Source organism: Thunnus albacares, chromosome 4 (assembly GCF_914725855.1).
Source record: "Thunnus albacares chromosome 4, fThuAlb1.1, whole genome shotgun sequence".
NCBI classification, from domain to species: Eukaryota; Metazoa; Chordata; class Actinopteri; order Scombriformes; family Scombridae; genus Thunnus; species Thunnus albacares.
The window spans coordinates 35486558-35503591 of record NC_058109.1 but is presented as its reverse complement, the minus strand read 5'-3'; the positions used below and the strand labels follow the sequence as shown (position 1 = coordinate 35503591).

Below are 17034 nucleotides of genomic sequence, written 5' to 3'. Positions count from 1 at the left end.
CTCTAAACATCTTTTTAGATTTAAAGTCTGTTTTTTTCCACTTATACATTGTGTGTAACTACATTTATTTTGTTTTGGGCTATGAGTGTTGCCAGAACACTTGTAGATGCAGAATGCATCAAGTGTAGTAGATATACTGATCAGGACAGCAGCTGCTGCACTAGTGAAATGCTGCATTAGCTACATGGCCAATGTATGCAAGGTGCAAGACCACAAGGCTGTTCTAAAGTCAGAGTCTGTGAGTTCTTGGAAGGAAGATTACAAACACTGATGAGTGCCCCAGCTGGCAGCAATAAAATGCTGCAATCACACTGCAAACTGCATACAGTAGGCGCACCCATGAACAGACTTACTGTAATTGTCTTTCTCAAGGTCACAGTTTGTGAGGAAACAGAGAGTATTCATGACATTACCCATTTCAAATGTAACCAAGCTAAATTCTCCCACTTTTACATTTGTTTTAGCTATTTTTCAAATTTTTCAACAGCTAATCAAAATACTGGTATAAAATCATGTAGCTGTTAGTTGGGTACTACTAGAAATCAGCTGATGTCATAAACAACGAATATTCCTTTAACAGTAAAATAGCTAAACAGTCTCTCTTGACATAAGAGTGACTACAATTAGAAAAGACAGCAAACAAAAAATTTGTACACTCTTCAGTTGTTTTCCCAGTGGGCTCATTAAAATGCACTGACATTGTGAATATCCAATAAAAGGGAAGCCTTCAGCATATGGAAGTGCTGTACAGCTAAATGGACTGCAAGACTAATGTTATCACTTCTCTATGCTTTGGACAAGTCTACTGCTTAATAAAACGGTACATTGCATTAACCACTAATAGGCCAGTTACTGCATATGGTAAGCCATGTGCCTTAACCCTACAACTCAAGAATAACCAAGGTCCAAAACTGCATTACCCATATTTACCCTATCCTTCAGTCGCCCCTTTACAACCATTAAGCTTCCCCATTCCTAATGCCACTTCACTGCAGTGTTGGTGGCCCCAGACCCCTGTTGTGGCCCATAAGTAATCACTGCCATGAACATCTCAGAACAAGTCAAGAACATGGGGGGGCCTCCTAATCTCAACTGTGGTGGCTATACCTACATCATGGAGGGATGGGTGAATGACTAAGGGGGCTGTAAATCCCTGCAAACCTGCAAACTGGTTACACCAGGCTTTGCTGGGGTACAAAGAGGAGGGGGTACCTGCTCCATGTTCTTGGATTTGGGATTTATATGTCACTGCATTCACAGATACTGTATAAGAAGATGTTGTGTGGCAATGGTGTGCTTTATTGCTTTTGCCCTATAGCTAAAACAGTGTTTTGGAGTAGAGGCTGACTAAAGACAAACTAGTTTCACAACAATGTCACTACTAGGTGACCTTTCTGGTGTCTCCAGGGGTATGGGAGTAAAAAAAGGCTAAATATGGCGATAAAATCTAACCTAGTAGAACATTTACAACACATGAATTGATCGAGCTTTATCTGGTGTGCCTAAACTTCTAACACCAAAAATCCTGCCTGTCATGTTTGTCACAAAGACCAAAAACATACATTTGATGCATGATGAAAGAAGTGATCCTTGTTCTGCACCAACAATTGGGCCCCTGTTGTGCCCAAGGTCTCTTCAACTCCAGCACACACAGCACACCATAGATATTTTGAGTCCCAGACACCAGCTTGTACTCACATCTTAACCATGTAAGCATATTCTAAAATAAACTAATTAAAGTTTTGGAAGTTGATTTTTACACAGAACTCTTCTTCAAGATAATGCCACAAGATTACATAATAATGTAGGAGCCGGTTGATATTGTACTAGTGGTGCAAATCCCCCCAAACGCTTTGTAAGTCATCAATTGACCAAACACCTACTGTGAACTGACCTACAGTGAACCCAGAGCTTTTGGGGCCCTGGGACATGTGTATGCTTTACCCAATTGGTAAACCAGCCTTGTCCACTACTAAAAATCTTGTACCATAGTAACAGAGTAACTCAATTCATTCTGATGAAGCGTACACATCAGTGTTTATTCTCATCAGGGTTACAGGTTTCAGCTCTCACTGGACATCCACAGGAAACTCCCAAGTGGGTCAGTGGTAACACTCCACGGGGATTTATTTTTTGATAACTGTACAGCTCATCATAGATTCAATTTCACTTTGGTCTTGGGTGAAGACAGTGGACTGTGGACACAGTCCTGGGACACATGTGAATGAAGGTTATAATGAGCTGTACAGTAATCAAGGGATTTGTCTAACATCCTCTTCACTGCTGAATGAAGGCACCCCAGCTGTCAATCAACAAACAAAACAAAGAGTGGGATGCTGGAAGCTGATTGTGTCCCCTCAACAAGTCCTCCCCCACCCTCCCCCAAAAAATCTAAAAAGGTGACATTGCGGTGCCCCTTTGGTCTGTAGCTGTTGGCCTGTCAGGTCTGTTTGATGTGAGTGAGCAGGAGTGGAGGCGGGAGGGCTGGACAGTAACATGCAGTGACATTAGTCACCCCCATCCGTCTGGGCTGGGGGAGGACGGCCCTGACAATGATTGATGGCTGCTATTCATTTATAGATCCAGAGGAGAGGAACCGGGAGGCAATGGCCACACTGCTGGTCCTGGGTTTGGTGGTCAAAAGCATTTGGGGCTATTTAACACGTGGCTTGCTTTTTTGTGAACTGACCATGAAAAACACACAAACACTCTAGATCTTTCTGTCTCTACACTCATGAAGATCTGGGCAGCTGTGGCTCAGAGGTAGAGTAGGTCATCCACTAATAAGAAGATCAGTGGTTCAATGTCCCCGGCTCCTCCAGTCGGTATGTCGAAATGTGCTTGGGCATCATCATGTGTGAGTGTCTGTGTGAATGGGTAAGTATAGAAACATTGTGAGGCGCTTTGGCTTGGAAGCGTTGCATTGCTCCTGATGAGCAGGTTGCATGGCAGCCTCTGCCATCAGTGTATAAATGTGTGTGTGAATGGGTGAATGTTTGCATGTAGTGTAAAGCACTTTGAGTGGTCAATTAGACTAGAAAGGCACAATATAAATGCAGTCCATATACCATTTACCATCTTCATTGATCCCCTAACACCTAACATCTCTCTCTAACCTATAATATTAATCATGAGGATACACTTCCTAATTTTGTCACAGCCTCCCAACTCAACACAACTTTAGGTTTTAAAATATCAGCAATGAGTTGAGAGAGATTTTTTTCTAGTTCAGCTTTGATGTCTTCAAATTCAATTGTGAACTGTGTTGAACTCAAGTATAGCAATGGTTGAGATCTGCAGTTTTGGTGCATGGAGCTGCCAGATTTCCATTCTTCACCTCTTCACATTTTTGCTCATTGTTTATCTTCTTGATCTGATTTTAACAGAGCTCATAAAATCATATGAGTCAGTAGTAACCACTCAACAACTGGTGGATTAATGCATACCAGTGCAAATACTGAGATTTTAATACAATGAACTTTTCATTTATCATAGTAAAAGTTCACACTTAAATATAGGTACAAACCTTTACTTAAAGTCCACCAATTTAGCGTTTATAAGCAGTATACAAACACTTAAGACATGGTTTACACTATAATGTAGCTATAAACAGATCTATCTATGTCCATGAAGACATATTTTATATTATTACAGCTGTACTTTACTATATTGTAATGTTAATTATCTGTTTATACACCAGCCTCCAGTTATGAGTGCCCACAGATATACAGTATCTGCTTACAAATACATTATAGTGTGTTATAAACCATATACCTTATATGTTTGCATACTGCTTATGAATGCTAAATGTGGGACTTAAAGTCAAATATTACCTAAAACACAAATAACATGTTGAGTGAATACTGTATAATTTTGCTGATTTTCATAATTGGGAATCAAAGTAAATGATGACATGCATGGGTTATGACCATTATCCTAACTCTAGTGCAACACACATCAGATGCTTGTGTTAGTAGATGCCTGAAACACACTGTACGCTTCACACAGACAGCAGTAGTAGTCATGGCACAGTAGCCACTGAATGTTAGTCATTTTCTGAAGAATCGACCCATGTTGATACTGGGAAATAAGACGGTGCAGTATTTCATTGAGTTGACGCTACTGCTGCATGCCCTTACAAATAATGGATGTTTTAACATGTGTCATGCACTCTATGTGTGTGTGTGTGTGTGTTGGCCTTTATGGTCATAAAAACCATTGGAAAGTGCCATCATTAAACAAAGCTATCTTTCTAAGTTCATGAAAAGGTCATTGGGTCAAACATTTTGACTTAGTGACAGTGACATTCTCCCTAATCATTCCCTAATACATGACAGTAACTTCATAACCAGGCTGGTGAAAATTTTAAAGGGACATTGAGAGAGAGAGCAGGAAAGAGAGGAGAAGATGAAACTGCCACTGTGTTACTGTTTGCTATACAGTTAGAAGTTGTGTTAGCAGAGCAGTCCAGAGATTTGTAAACTATTCACTGCTCCAGAGGGCCAGGAAGTTAGAATTAGCATCAGTATATGTGCATATTTGTCAAAAAAGAAAAAAGAATCATGAAAAGAATGATAAGAAAAAAAAATTACCTGTCAGTCATCATAACAAGAAAAAGAGTAAACTGTGAACATCAGTTTCACCTCTCAGCAACTGAAAACAAAACTCTTAATTCTGTCTTTGTTGTTACAATGTTTTAATATAGTCTATTTTGAATTGGGTCAGGGGTGGGTGGGTGGGGGTGACATGATGTTATTCATTGCGCTGATCCAGGTGTGAACAGGCAAGTAGTTATTTGGTAACATTGACTGATTGCCGCCTGATTTAATTGTGCAGCAACCACACTGTATAATTCATGGCCTTGCACTTTTAACTTGGTAATTACCAGCTGCTGGGACTCAGTGGGACTCCAGTGGTTGTGTCAAAAACAGCTCGCTCAGTAAATTCACTTAAACAAATGCACGTTAGGTGCCGTCGCTGCCACTGGCAAGTAGGAAGCAGTTTTTCATTTATTTGTTGTGTTGATTTGCAGCCATTTCTATCTCAGTTGGTTTTTGGTTATTGTGCATTTTGTGTTCCACAGATAGTCTGATGCATTTTCTTAAAACATTTTTTTGTAAGTTTAACAGTTTTTATTAAAGTTCATGCCTTCCCCCCTTTGCATATAATCTTTTACTAACTAAAGAAAGCAATTGAATAATGCCTTCAGATGTGAGAAAATATATACATGTCATAGGTTGATGTCTGGCTAACACACAGATACATTCACATACATAAAACATAAATATACATTCACACTGCTCAGTATTATCACAGCCATTAATTTTGCTACAAAGCAAGTCAATGAGTATAGTATACTCATTAAGCACACTCATATAGTATATAGTATGGAAGAACATTTATGAAGTCCTATAAGAACTTGTGTCAGAGCTGGGGAGGGGAAGACTAAATGTGTCTATGCTTGTAGAGGATGAGGGTTTGAGTTTAAGCATTTTATTTTCTTGAAAACTTCTTAGATTCACATGACAGGCAGCAAACACAAATAGTAAACTATGTATTAGTTTCTAAAATGCATTGTCCAACTGAGACTGCCCAGTTATCCTATCAGTATCTGCTAACTAGGCTTTCTTCACCAATATTCAAAGAGTATGCTATGCTGAACGGATAATCATGATATCAAACCATCTGAGATGTCATTTATGGAAGCATTCAACACAATAGATGGAAAAATGATGGAGAAAGGTAAGACTGTTGTAAGACACTAACATTAGCTTGTCACTGAAGAGAGGTAGCAGAGGATGCAATATTTTGAGTAAGTGACCAGCCTACTAAATGAGATAGGGTCATTAGAAGACAAGGCCCATATGACCTGCAGCGTGATGTATTCGTTGATATTTTCTTTCAGTCTTTCTTCAACCAAAAACTGCCTTCCTCTGACCAAAGATGTACATAAAAAACTGACGTACAATTATATACAATAATGGCAGTGCTATAACAGCGTTTCAGTGTTCAAAACATTAAAAGTCCATTAAACCATACATTCTACAACTTTGAAACATTCATGAAAGAGCATTCCCAACTATGGACAATCTCACTTCATAGATATTGCTGTGCATCATCTTCAGATTTAAATGTAATTACAGCCCATAAGAAGCAAAAAGTCTGACTGTAAATGCTGCTGCATACACTTTAAAAAATGCTAAATAAAAAATGAAGGCTTCCTCTCCAAATCTGACTTTGTATATAATAAAAAACATCCTAACCATCAATAAAAATACACCACATTTGCAGTTTGGGGATCATTTCTCTGATGGTGGTGATATAGCAACTATCTCAATTCGGGTTTGTTAAATAATAGACATACTATGGCTTTGAAACAACATACAAACATAAAGTTCTAATGAAAACACAGCATTTATAAAACATAACCCTAACCTATAATGCAACACCTACAGTATGCAGGCTGATCCATAGAGTACATCTTGTCAAACCCTGCTGGACAGATGACATATATGTAGACAGAAGCACAGCCAAAGCAAATCATTTCTGCATGCATCTTCAAATTACAACAAAGTTAGTATCTCCTATATTTCTGTCCCATTGGACAGAAATAGGAAAACAGTAAGTTTTCAGAAGAGGAAGAATGATGTACAACAAAAGGAGGAAAGAGAAAGAAAGGGGAGGAAAGCACTTACCCTTTAATCCAGCTACAAGATAGCAGGGTCAGGGTTTAGAAGAAGAAGAAGAGGAGGAAGAAGGAACAAACAGAGAAACATAAAGACACACAGCAAAGCCACCAACACTTTAACACTACAGTAGTTCTACAACAGAGAGCGAAGCAGCACAGAGAAGTGCAGTGAAAGAACAGCACAGTAACAGTAACAGTTGAAAACATGTACCGAACATGACCAGGAAGAAGACAAACTACGGAAATCATTGGCTGATATGTAAAACAGTTGCAGGCACAATTGTACAGTAAAAGACAGAGTGAGACATTAAACACGATAAAAGAGAGCAAGAAGCCTTGAATAATAAAAATAAATCAGCTTTTTATTCTAACGTTATTAATTGATTGTTGTTGATTTCTTTGATTAAAACAAAATGTGACCATAGATACTCTACCTTCAACCCAAGGTCTGCAAATCAATGTTCAGATTTAGACATTTTTATTTTACAGTATGAATAAAAATTATGTTGAACATAGGTTGTAAAGCAAGAAATCATGCTTATGTTAGATCATCAATTTAGCAACTAAGCCAATTAAGGGCAATGAAATGGCAGTAGCCTGTTTGTGGTAAAGCATTTGTGTTGTATGAGAGCCAAAAGACAAATAAGAACTGAGAGTTAACAACTTACAGAACTGAGATATCGGTGCATCAAGCTGTGGTGCTGTGCCCCCCCTAGAGTTGAGTTTTTGGACTTGGGTTGGAGGAACTGGCTTGTGTGACTGGCCGGTGGCCCGGTACATAGCCTGCACCCATAGAATCCGGTCCTGCTCATCATCACTGGCAAAGATCACAGTGTCGCCCTCTTTCACAGCATTGAAGAATGTCCGACCACCATCTAGGCCTGAAGGACGGAAAAAATCTTGATTAAAGAATGTCGTAACATTAGGATCACAAATCCATCTTTGTAAAAACAAACAGCTGTAAAAATGACAATAAATGAAAGAACATTTAAAAAATCATTTCGAATTTTCTCTTCCTATAGCCAAAATCCAATCCAGAAAGCGACTGTGAGAAATTATGGACATCAAGGTGCAGCAACCCTGGGAAATATGACAGTAATGCATCCTGACAGAAACTATGTGTAGATTCATGACTAAAACTGTGTGTACGCACAAAGACAGAAATATCCATAAAAATTATTTTCATCAGATAGAGCTGTGTGTACTTGGTTCTGTTTTATAAATCTCAGTCATGGTGGAACTGGCTGACCTGAAACAGCCATTTTTATATCAATTCACTGCCTGTACCATTAGTCTGTAGATCTGTCAGTGAAACAATCAGGAAAGAAGTGCAGTTTCACTGATTGTGCTGCACCAGCGAGGTTCTCCAACAACTGTCATTACATATGACCATTACACATGTCTGTGGATATTTATACCATCCACATCATTAATTCATCACATTGTAAGTGATATCTCATCATCATTACTAAACATTAGAATTGTAATCAATCATTAGTTTGTACCACTCATATCAAAACCGACTTTACAGGGTGCGTCACAGTTAAGGATAAAATAAAATGATGCCTCCTATATAAATGAAAAGAATGATAATATTGGTCTGATTTTACAGATCGCTGTGTAGATGCATCAAAATCACACAGTCAGTGTAGTTGGTTAACAAACTAAACAAAAAAATGTTTTACTTGTTAGATTCTGTCTTTCACCTTATATTTCATCTCAGACTCATCATATGACCCGCTGGCTCTGAAAAACATGTATGCCTGGTCTGAGCTATGCATGAGGTGCACACATTCTGTTTTCATAAATAGCAGTTTATGTGTGGTAAATGGTGTATGCATGGTTTTTGTGCGTACACATTGTTTATTCATCTAGCCCCAGGTGTTCTGTTGCAAGTGTGTGTTTTCTTTCAACCACCTGAAAAGCTTAGTGGAGTACAATATCACACAGCTCAAGCATCACTTCCTAAAGCTCCTTTTCATGGTAAAATGCAAATAGAATGACAGTATATGGTGTTCTTATGGATACCTCCACAGTTATGGGCAAAGACAGCAGTAGTTCCCGTATTCTTCCTCTAACCTTAACCAAACTGAATCTATTAAACTCCAGCTATTTCTAATATTAAACTAAACCTGCAGTAAAGCTGTTCCATCAGTATACCTAAACCATCTCATGGGTTATACCTAAACATAACAACTTATAATGGTATGTCTAATCCCAACCTTCTGGTTTGGTGGGCCAATCATAGCATTAGTGCCCATGACCCGGGTTCTAGGTCTATAATTTCACAAACATGGGCAGAATATCTTGAAGTCTTGAACCTGCTTATTGTGAGGCAGTCAAAGGAAGTCTTAGGTCATTTTCACTCCTATAGTCTGTTTGCTTTGGTCTGAATCAATGGATGAGTTTCTACTTTGCTGCATTTTCCCTTTGGTTCAGTTTGGTAAATTTGAGGCAAACCAAAATGTATCAACAAAAGCCATGTGGGAGCTGTCAGTCTGTTCATTAGTCAGAAATCTTGTGGCAGGTTGGCAGGTGGAGAAAAGAGAATTTGTTTTTCAGAATCGGTAGATAGGCTACAACACTTAGAGAGGACTTAACTGTCTTTCTCTCTTTGTCTCTCTGTCTTTGAACAAATTTTCTATCAGCAATTAAAGTGTGCTATTGTTATTATTGAAATAAACAGCATCTCTCTCTCTCCACCTCTCTATGGTGCTGAAAGATGCACACCAGTGACTACTTTTCAACTGTTTTCTTATTCTTATTAACAAGAATAATGATAAATAAAAGCTAAATTACTTGCTTTATAAATGGTGTCAGTCATTTGGGCCATATACCAAGCCAAAATATGCAAGCAGAATGACCCATTTTAAGGCACTTTAAGGCAACGTCTGGAAAACAATGTGTTGCTTCACATTTCACGAAGAAAACGTGCTACCTTCAGTCGGCTGAAGAGGAGAAGGGAGCACAATGCACAGCGCAGAAGGCTTTAATTCAAAAAATGCGCAGTGCTTCCTGCAGTTGGGTCAGATCTAGGTCAGATCACGTTCATACCACAACGAACCATACCAGAGTTCGTTTATAACCAGACTAAGACCACCTCTTAAACAAGGTCTCGGTCTGGTAGCATTGGTCCACACTTGAGTGTGATTGCTGTGTTCACCTGCCCAAACGAACCGCACCAAGGGGTAAAACGAACCAGAGTTCGATTCAACTGAACTAAACAAGGAGGGTGTGAGAGCACCCTTTAGTTACTGTAAAGTCACAGGTAGCCTCTTGTAGGTAATGGGCCTGTGTCTACATTTTTTTCGTTTTTTGTCAGTGTATCAAGTGAAATGTGATCTGTGAACTTTTGAGGTGAAGATGTGTGGGCTCCCATTGAAGGCTGGGCAAACTTCAAACCTCCAACACACAGAATCAAAACTCAAGAATAAACTTAAATCCATCCAGCCTGTGATTTCCCATCTGTGGCCTCTCATGGAACCAGGGAAGACTTAAGTGTATATTTATGTAATACTAAATAGCAATAGCATATGTTTAGCGGAAAACGTAATCCAACCTGTATTCGATTTTAAGTCATTGTAATGATAAAATGTTATTCAATGTTGTGCTGAAATTCTGGTAAACTAGATGTCATAAACTGTGAATTGACTGATAAATGTAATGAACCTAAAAGCAAGAGTGATGTGTTCTTTTTGGCATTAGTTGTTGCACAACTGTGTTACCTGGCTGGGGGTCAGTGTAGTCCACAGTGTAGCCATCCAGTTGGAGGAGCTCCACAGGCTCCGCCTTCTTCTCTCTGTAGCTGCACATGGCGAAGGTATACTGACTCACCTGCACCAATCACAGAAAGGACATGCTCACTCATCAGCTCACTCAGAAGGGAATGAGAATGTGTCATATGCTGGTCCTTCTGCTGTTAACCAGCAGTTATGATATGGAAAATGCAGTGTCCCTCAAAGGAAAGCTCTAATCTCAACTACAATAAGTCTCTCAATATTTCAGTCATGTACCATCATCATCATCATTAATGTCACAGTATCTCCCTCAAAAATGAAATAGCATATGAACATTTTTGAACAGATTGATATTGTTTAATATCATGGGACATACAACACATCACGGGACCCAAAACCTTCTCTTCCAAAGCCCAGGATAGTCATATCAATAATGATAACAATGAATAAATTAATTATTTGCAGGTTATTTTAGTCTCAGATATTGTATCTTTTAACTGTTAGTGATATAGACTAATGCAAAAACAGTTTTTTTTTTAACTTTCATCTCAACATCTGTGTTGGGTTAATTAGATCATTTTTATCACCACACTGTTAAACACTGCCTGCAAGGAAGCTGTTTCACATTTCTGTGCATAATTGTAGAGAAGTTGTAAATGTGTTCAGACATCTAGGTGGGTTTATTTATTGCTAATTATTCATTTAAAAGTCAAATCTACCTGTGAAAAACATGTTTAGCTGCTTGGAAGTTTGGAATATTAAGTGTGAAGAATACCGATGGTTGACATGTTTTTTATAGTTGGTTCTTAAGGGGTGTGTGGTTGCTAGGGTGGAGTGGTTGGCAGATGTGTAGGAATGAATTTTAGTGGAATTAGGCATCATCTTAAACATGAGGTGTCAGGGTGTACAGTCTGCACACCCTGTCTTAATTTTCTGGGGATCCCATTCTCCTTCTTTGTTGACCTTATTCACCCATGTGTCAAGAGCCCAGGCTTTGTTATTCCTGAAGTAAAATTTGAATTAACAAGTCTTAGGCCATGTTCAGACAGATTTTAGCTGTGTGAAAAAACGCAGTCCCCTCATTCATTTGAATGGCAGAGGTACCAATGCAGAGGGCTCTGGCAAAAAATGCAGGGTCATTAGGCAAAAATGTTGAACCTGGCTCATCTTTTTTGAGATGCACACATTCCTGGTAGATTGCTGTGTAATGGGGTGCCTGTTTACCTCACAATTATTGCAATGGAAGATAAAATAGTTACAGCCATGATAACTTTCCAGGGTTGTAAAATCCTGTCTCAGAGAAAACTTTTGTGCAGTGTTTTGGTGTCTGATAAGTATTCAAACTCAAGCCGTGAGTCATTTTTTCATGATTTTAGAGATTGAACCATAATGACAAGAAATGTACTGTACATAAATATCAAAATAATTAGCAGATTGTCTTGAAACTTACTGAGCACATTCATGTTCCATAGAGGGTGTTCTGACCTCTGTCTGAGTGCACGTCAAACTGTTAAATAGAATTTCTTGGACTGGTTATTAAAAAGCAGTAGTCTCAGAGTAGTTTCCCTCATAGTTAATGTGGCATGGTAGAGAGCACAGTTTGTGCAATTTGTCTTGTATCGTTGTTGCCTTGGACAGTATTTGTCTGTGAGTATTTTGTTTATTTCAGCATAGTTGTAGGCTGGTAATTAGCACTGCTTGCCCTGTGACTCAGTATTTTCTATTTCTAAGTTGAAACCTTACATAGTGTCAGAATAGTGACTTGTTTTGGTGGATTTCTGTTTGCGTTCTGTGTTTCTGCAACAAAAATTGTGAATTTTTAATAAATATCCAAGTTACACCTTTTGTTTACTGGAGGACCTCACACTGTCAGCTAACTGTCTACCTTTGAATAAGAACAACTCGTTGCAAAGCCTCAAGAATCCAGTCGTGAACAGCAGTTACAGACCAAGAGACAACTTATGGATACAAGAGGACAACAGTAACCACACACATGCAAGACACACAGTATGAGAGAGAGAGAAAGTGTGTTTGAGAGAGAGAGGAGGTGTGTGTATGTGACACTCTTGTGATAATATCAACCACAGAGGTTTAAATGTCCTGCTCTTCCAGTAAGCTAGCAGAACTAATGAAGACCCTTGAGTGAGTAGTGAAACATGTACAAATGAACAACTGCAGTCCAATGGATGGTTTTATTTCAACCTGGCACTGTACTACCTGGATAAATGTGAAGAATCTACACAAATCCAGTCCACATATTTTATTTAACCATTTGTTTCTGAATCTTCATCAGGTCCTGACATTAAAGTTATTAAATGTTTGATTGATTCACAGCTGAGTGCCAGTGTTACACCTTACACAACGAAGACAAAGTAAACAAACTGCTGAAGCTACAAGTCATGGGCAGACAGCGCATTGTTAGCAGTGGTATTGAAGAATAAGAATCACACCAGCATCTAACAGGTCTGATGTGACATTTGCAGGTATGTTTACATGCTGTTAAATGAGCAGCTAATTAGCTATGCTAACTGATGTTGCAGCACTTTTCCCTGGTGAATGTTTGCTTGGTGGCTCATTCAACAAGTTAAGGTGCAGGACAAGACTTGTGTTCATGTTTGTAAGGTAGATAAGGAGACTTTAGCAGGAAAGCTAATGTGGGTTGTTGTTCAGAGTCTGTGCCTTTTGTGTTGTGTGGCAGGATGCAATCAGGCTCAGTGTGACCATCTGCTCTGCCAATGATAGAACACCAAATAACTGCTTTATGCAAGATTTGATTTCCTGTATGGAAATAAGGACTCCAGCTACATAGGACAGGTTATTACTCTCAGTGCTGTTAATAAAAGGCCAGTATTGATCCATATATCGGTGTAACCCTGGTTTAAGTTAATCGCTGTAGTCCTGTCTATGCTCCCTGTGTTGGTAACAGGAAGTGTAGTGACACTCTGTTACTAGTTGTAACTGGCCTGCTGCTACTGTAGCTGCCAGTCATACCAGCCTGTCGTCACAAATCACCAGCCCTGGCCAATCCACCGCTGTCGCCACCTCTGCCGCTGCAAGTGGCAGCTCTCACTCTAGCTGCAGCTGTATTCTGTGTGTGTGTGTGTGTGTGTATGTGTGTGTGTGTGTGTGTGTGTGTGTGTGTGTGTGTGTATGCGTGTGTGTGCGTGTGTGTGTGTGTGTGTGTGACAAATGAGATTCCCCACAACAGCACTGATGAGACCTGAGGCCAAGTAAAGGATGGAGGGAACTGGACCGACTCTCCAGCAGCTCCCTGGCCTCCGGGACACCACAAAGGCAAATCTGAGTCTAAACTACAGCCCCCCACCCCATACCCCAAAACACCCGCTTCTTTTCTTCCACTGTCTCTCTCTCTCTCTCTCTCTCTCTCTCTCTCTCTCTCTCTCTCTCTCCCTCTCTCTCTTCCTCCCTCTCTCTCTCAGCTGTCAGTCATAACTGGAGAGAGAGATTAGAAGAATGAGAAAGGAAGAGAGAGTGAAGGGGATTGCTGAAGTCATTTATGTTCACATCATTACAGGAAACACATGGACGTGAATACTGGAGTTGATTTGCTGAAAGTGGCATATATGTTCACAAACAAACTTCAGAAGCCAAAAGCAAAAATTTCTATCCAAACTCTGACATGATCTCAGAGTAATACAGTTTTTAATAAGCCCCAAAATATACACATTATATACATATACATAAATATCAAACAAATCATTTATTATGTCAGTATGGTTGAAATGTATACCGCTTTCTTTTTTAATTACTTTTTGGTAATGTTGTTGCAAACTGAAATAAATAGGAATGAATTTAAATAATTTGACTTGAATTGAACTGAATTCAATTGAGTGAAACTGAAATTAATTGCATTTAACTGAAGTGAACTGAGCTGAATTAAAGAGAATGAAACCTGAGCTGACCTTGCCCTGAACAGAACTTTAAGTAAATTCAATTCAATGGAAAGACAGATGTGAACATATGTGCGACTACATTCAGTCCACCATGAACACGCTAGGTTTTAGCTGATCTGTAATCTGCCTGGATGCTCTGAGGAGGGGGCGACTCAGGCCACAACCGCTGTCCTGATTATGGACTGATGGAGGAGGAGCAGTGAGGAGGAGGAGGAGGTGATTTAAGGACAGAGAGGAAGTGTGAAGGATGAGGAAAGAAGTAGAAGGCAAGTGATAAATGTCAGTGAGAAGTGAGAGAGTAAGATGGAAAAATGAAGCAGAAGTAGAAGATGTGAAGGAGGAAAAGAGGGAGAAATTCAGAAAGTGTGATCAAGTGTACTCCTATTTCAACTTCCAATTCAATCCATATTATGTTGCTTGTAATAACAAGGATCAATTCAAACTCATATAGAGGAGTATGTTGCACAGTGAGACTGGTAGCATTTCTGGTTTTAAATCGGGGAATATTGCTTCTAGCATGATGTACAGTTAAGTACTATAAAGACATTATTCTAGCACGGAAGTGACAGTTCCCTTTACTGCAGCTTTGCCGTACAATACACTTCAGCAACACTGTTGACTTCTATCTGCTGGTTAGTCTAGCTGCTGTATCTTGTTTCAAGGCTATTTCTGTATATAGGCCTCTGTATATATCAGTATATACTCTGTCAGGCAGAGAGGCCTGTGTAGAGGAGTAGATTTCCACACAAACCACTCCACTGAATAAATGTACTGAATCCATGTTTGAACCAAAAGATGCAGACCCTCTTTAGGTGTTAAACAGCTGAATTGAGTTTTCCTTATTTACTAAAGGTCTGTGCAGAGCTTTGGGGGGAAAAAAGCAACACAGGTGAAAATTGCATGTTTGAGATCATGAAATATGTATTTTAAGGAGTGAAAAGGCACAAAATATCCTCAGCACTCGATTTATCTGTGCAGACTGGCCACTGTGACAGAGGAAGTTTAATGGCTGGGAAAAGCAGGTATATAATCTGCTGCACTGTTTTATCAGACACACACAGAGGAAAAGAGACTATAGCAGGGAGAAACAGTAAGAGAGCAAGAGAGAGAGAGACACACAGTTTAAAAGACACATTACAAAGTGACTTTAGCAAAGTTCTCTGCTCAGCAACACAAGACAAAAGAGCAGGAATGCAACAGTCTATTATTTTTCACACAACTTTACCTTTTCTTTTTCCCTCAGGTCCCTCCTGCATATTTTTCCTGACTTTTAATGTATCACAGCAGCATCAGTCCAGTGTGATATGATTGAGGCAGCCACATATAGTTATTAAGTAGGCGGGTTTATTATCTCTTTACAAAAACAATTTTGTCAAAGAGTTTAAAAGTTTTACCAAAAATCTGCAATTTTTCATAACTCATTCAATTACTCATCTGTTTGTTGAGCTGACAGCATCAGGATATTAAACTCAGATATCCTCACATATAGTGTTCCACTTGCAGGATGAATACACAGCAGTTTGTCTTCTCTTAAATCAATATTCCAACTTCAGATGCTTGAATGTTGAATGAACAAAATATTAAAGTATAAGGAAATGGTCAAATGGGCCTATATTCATACATTCATATGGTAGATTTACACACAGTGGGTAAGACTATATACTAGACTATATACAAACAACTATAGGCACATAGCATGATTTTGTGCTTCCTTTGACAAAAGATAATTTATGATTATATATGACCTTTATAACAACTCAAGTAAAAAAATTCCCTTCTAAAATCCCTTCTAAAACAGTATATATTTTCTTGAAATGGTCAGTTCTCTTTCATTCTTTAGTCTACAAACTGACTATAGGCAGCACAGTTTTCTTTAAAATAGAAAGGGTGGTAAGAGTCAGCTATCAATAATGTCTGAATACAGATTTTTTTTTTAAACTGCCCTCCTCTCATGATTCTGATTGTGCTGCTGACTAGATGAGATGACCGTAGGCTCTTTGTTCACTGTGCAGCAGTGATATAATGTAGCACTATGTGGTCACAAGTACAACAGACCACACCTCACCACACAAGCTGAGATGCTGGGTGTAAAAAGTTCAGCCATTTAAACCCACAGAGGTCAGTAAACCAATGCTTTTCATCCACGCAACATCTAATGTAGTTAGACTTGTATAATCTAAATATATCTAAATTTATAAACTCATATATTTTTTTAAAAAATGGTTAAAACCATAAAGTACAACTTAGCAAATTTTAGACATATTAGAAACTGTCTCTCTTTGGACGCGGCCAAGATATTTATGCATGCTATGATTCTTTCTCATATGTCTTACTGCATCACATGTTGGGGGCAGGCTTGAGAAACAGCCATAAAACCTCTTGAGTCCTTATACAAACAAACTCTAAAAACTCTGGACAAAAAGCCGATGCATTTCCATCACTGGGTGCTGGAGAAATACAATTTACTGAGCTTTGACAATTTTAAATTATTCTCAAATTTGTACCTAGTTTATAAAATTTTAAATGGTTATATAATACAAGATTGCACCAGAGCATTTTGTCACACTGCATTTGGGCAATCAGCTTTCTGTGTGAAAGCTACAACTCAGTGGAATGTCCTACCTGATGATATGAAGAACTGTAGTTCAATCAATACATTCAAAACCAAATTAAAAAATCTGCTAAAAAGTATTCA

General features: G+C 38.8%; 1 protein-coding gene across 2 annotated transcripts in view; it reads right to left on the bottom strand.

Moving 5' to 3' along the window:
* The window catches only part of cadpsa (Ca2+-dependent activator protein for secretion a), a 195071-nt gene that overhangs the window by 80678 nt on the left and 97359 nt on the right, over positions 1 to 17034 (bottom strand). For both annotated transcript variants that reach the window (XM_044349147.1, XM_044349146.1), the window contains exons 10-11: positions 10414 to 10522; positions 7357 to 7569 (exon numbers count right to left, since the gene is read on the bottom strand). In XM_044349147.1, coding sequence (XP_044205082.1) covers positions 7357 to 7569; positions 10414 to 10522 — 322 coding nt within the window. The remainder of the gene's footprint in view (positions 1 to 7356; positions 7570 to 10413; positions 10523 to 17034) is intronic.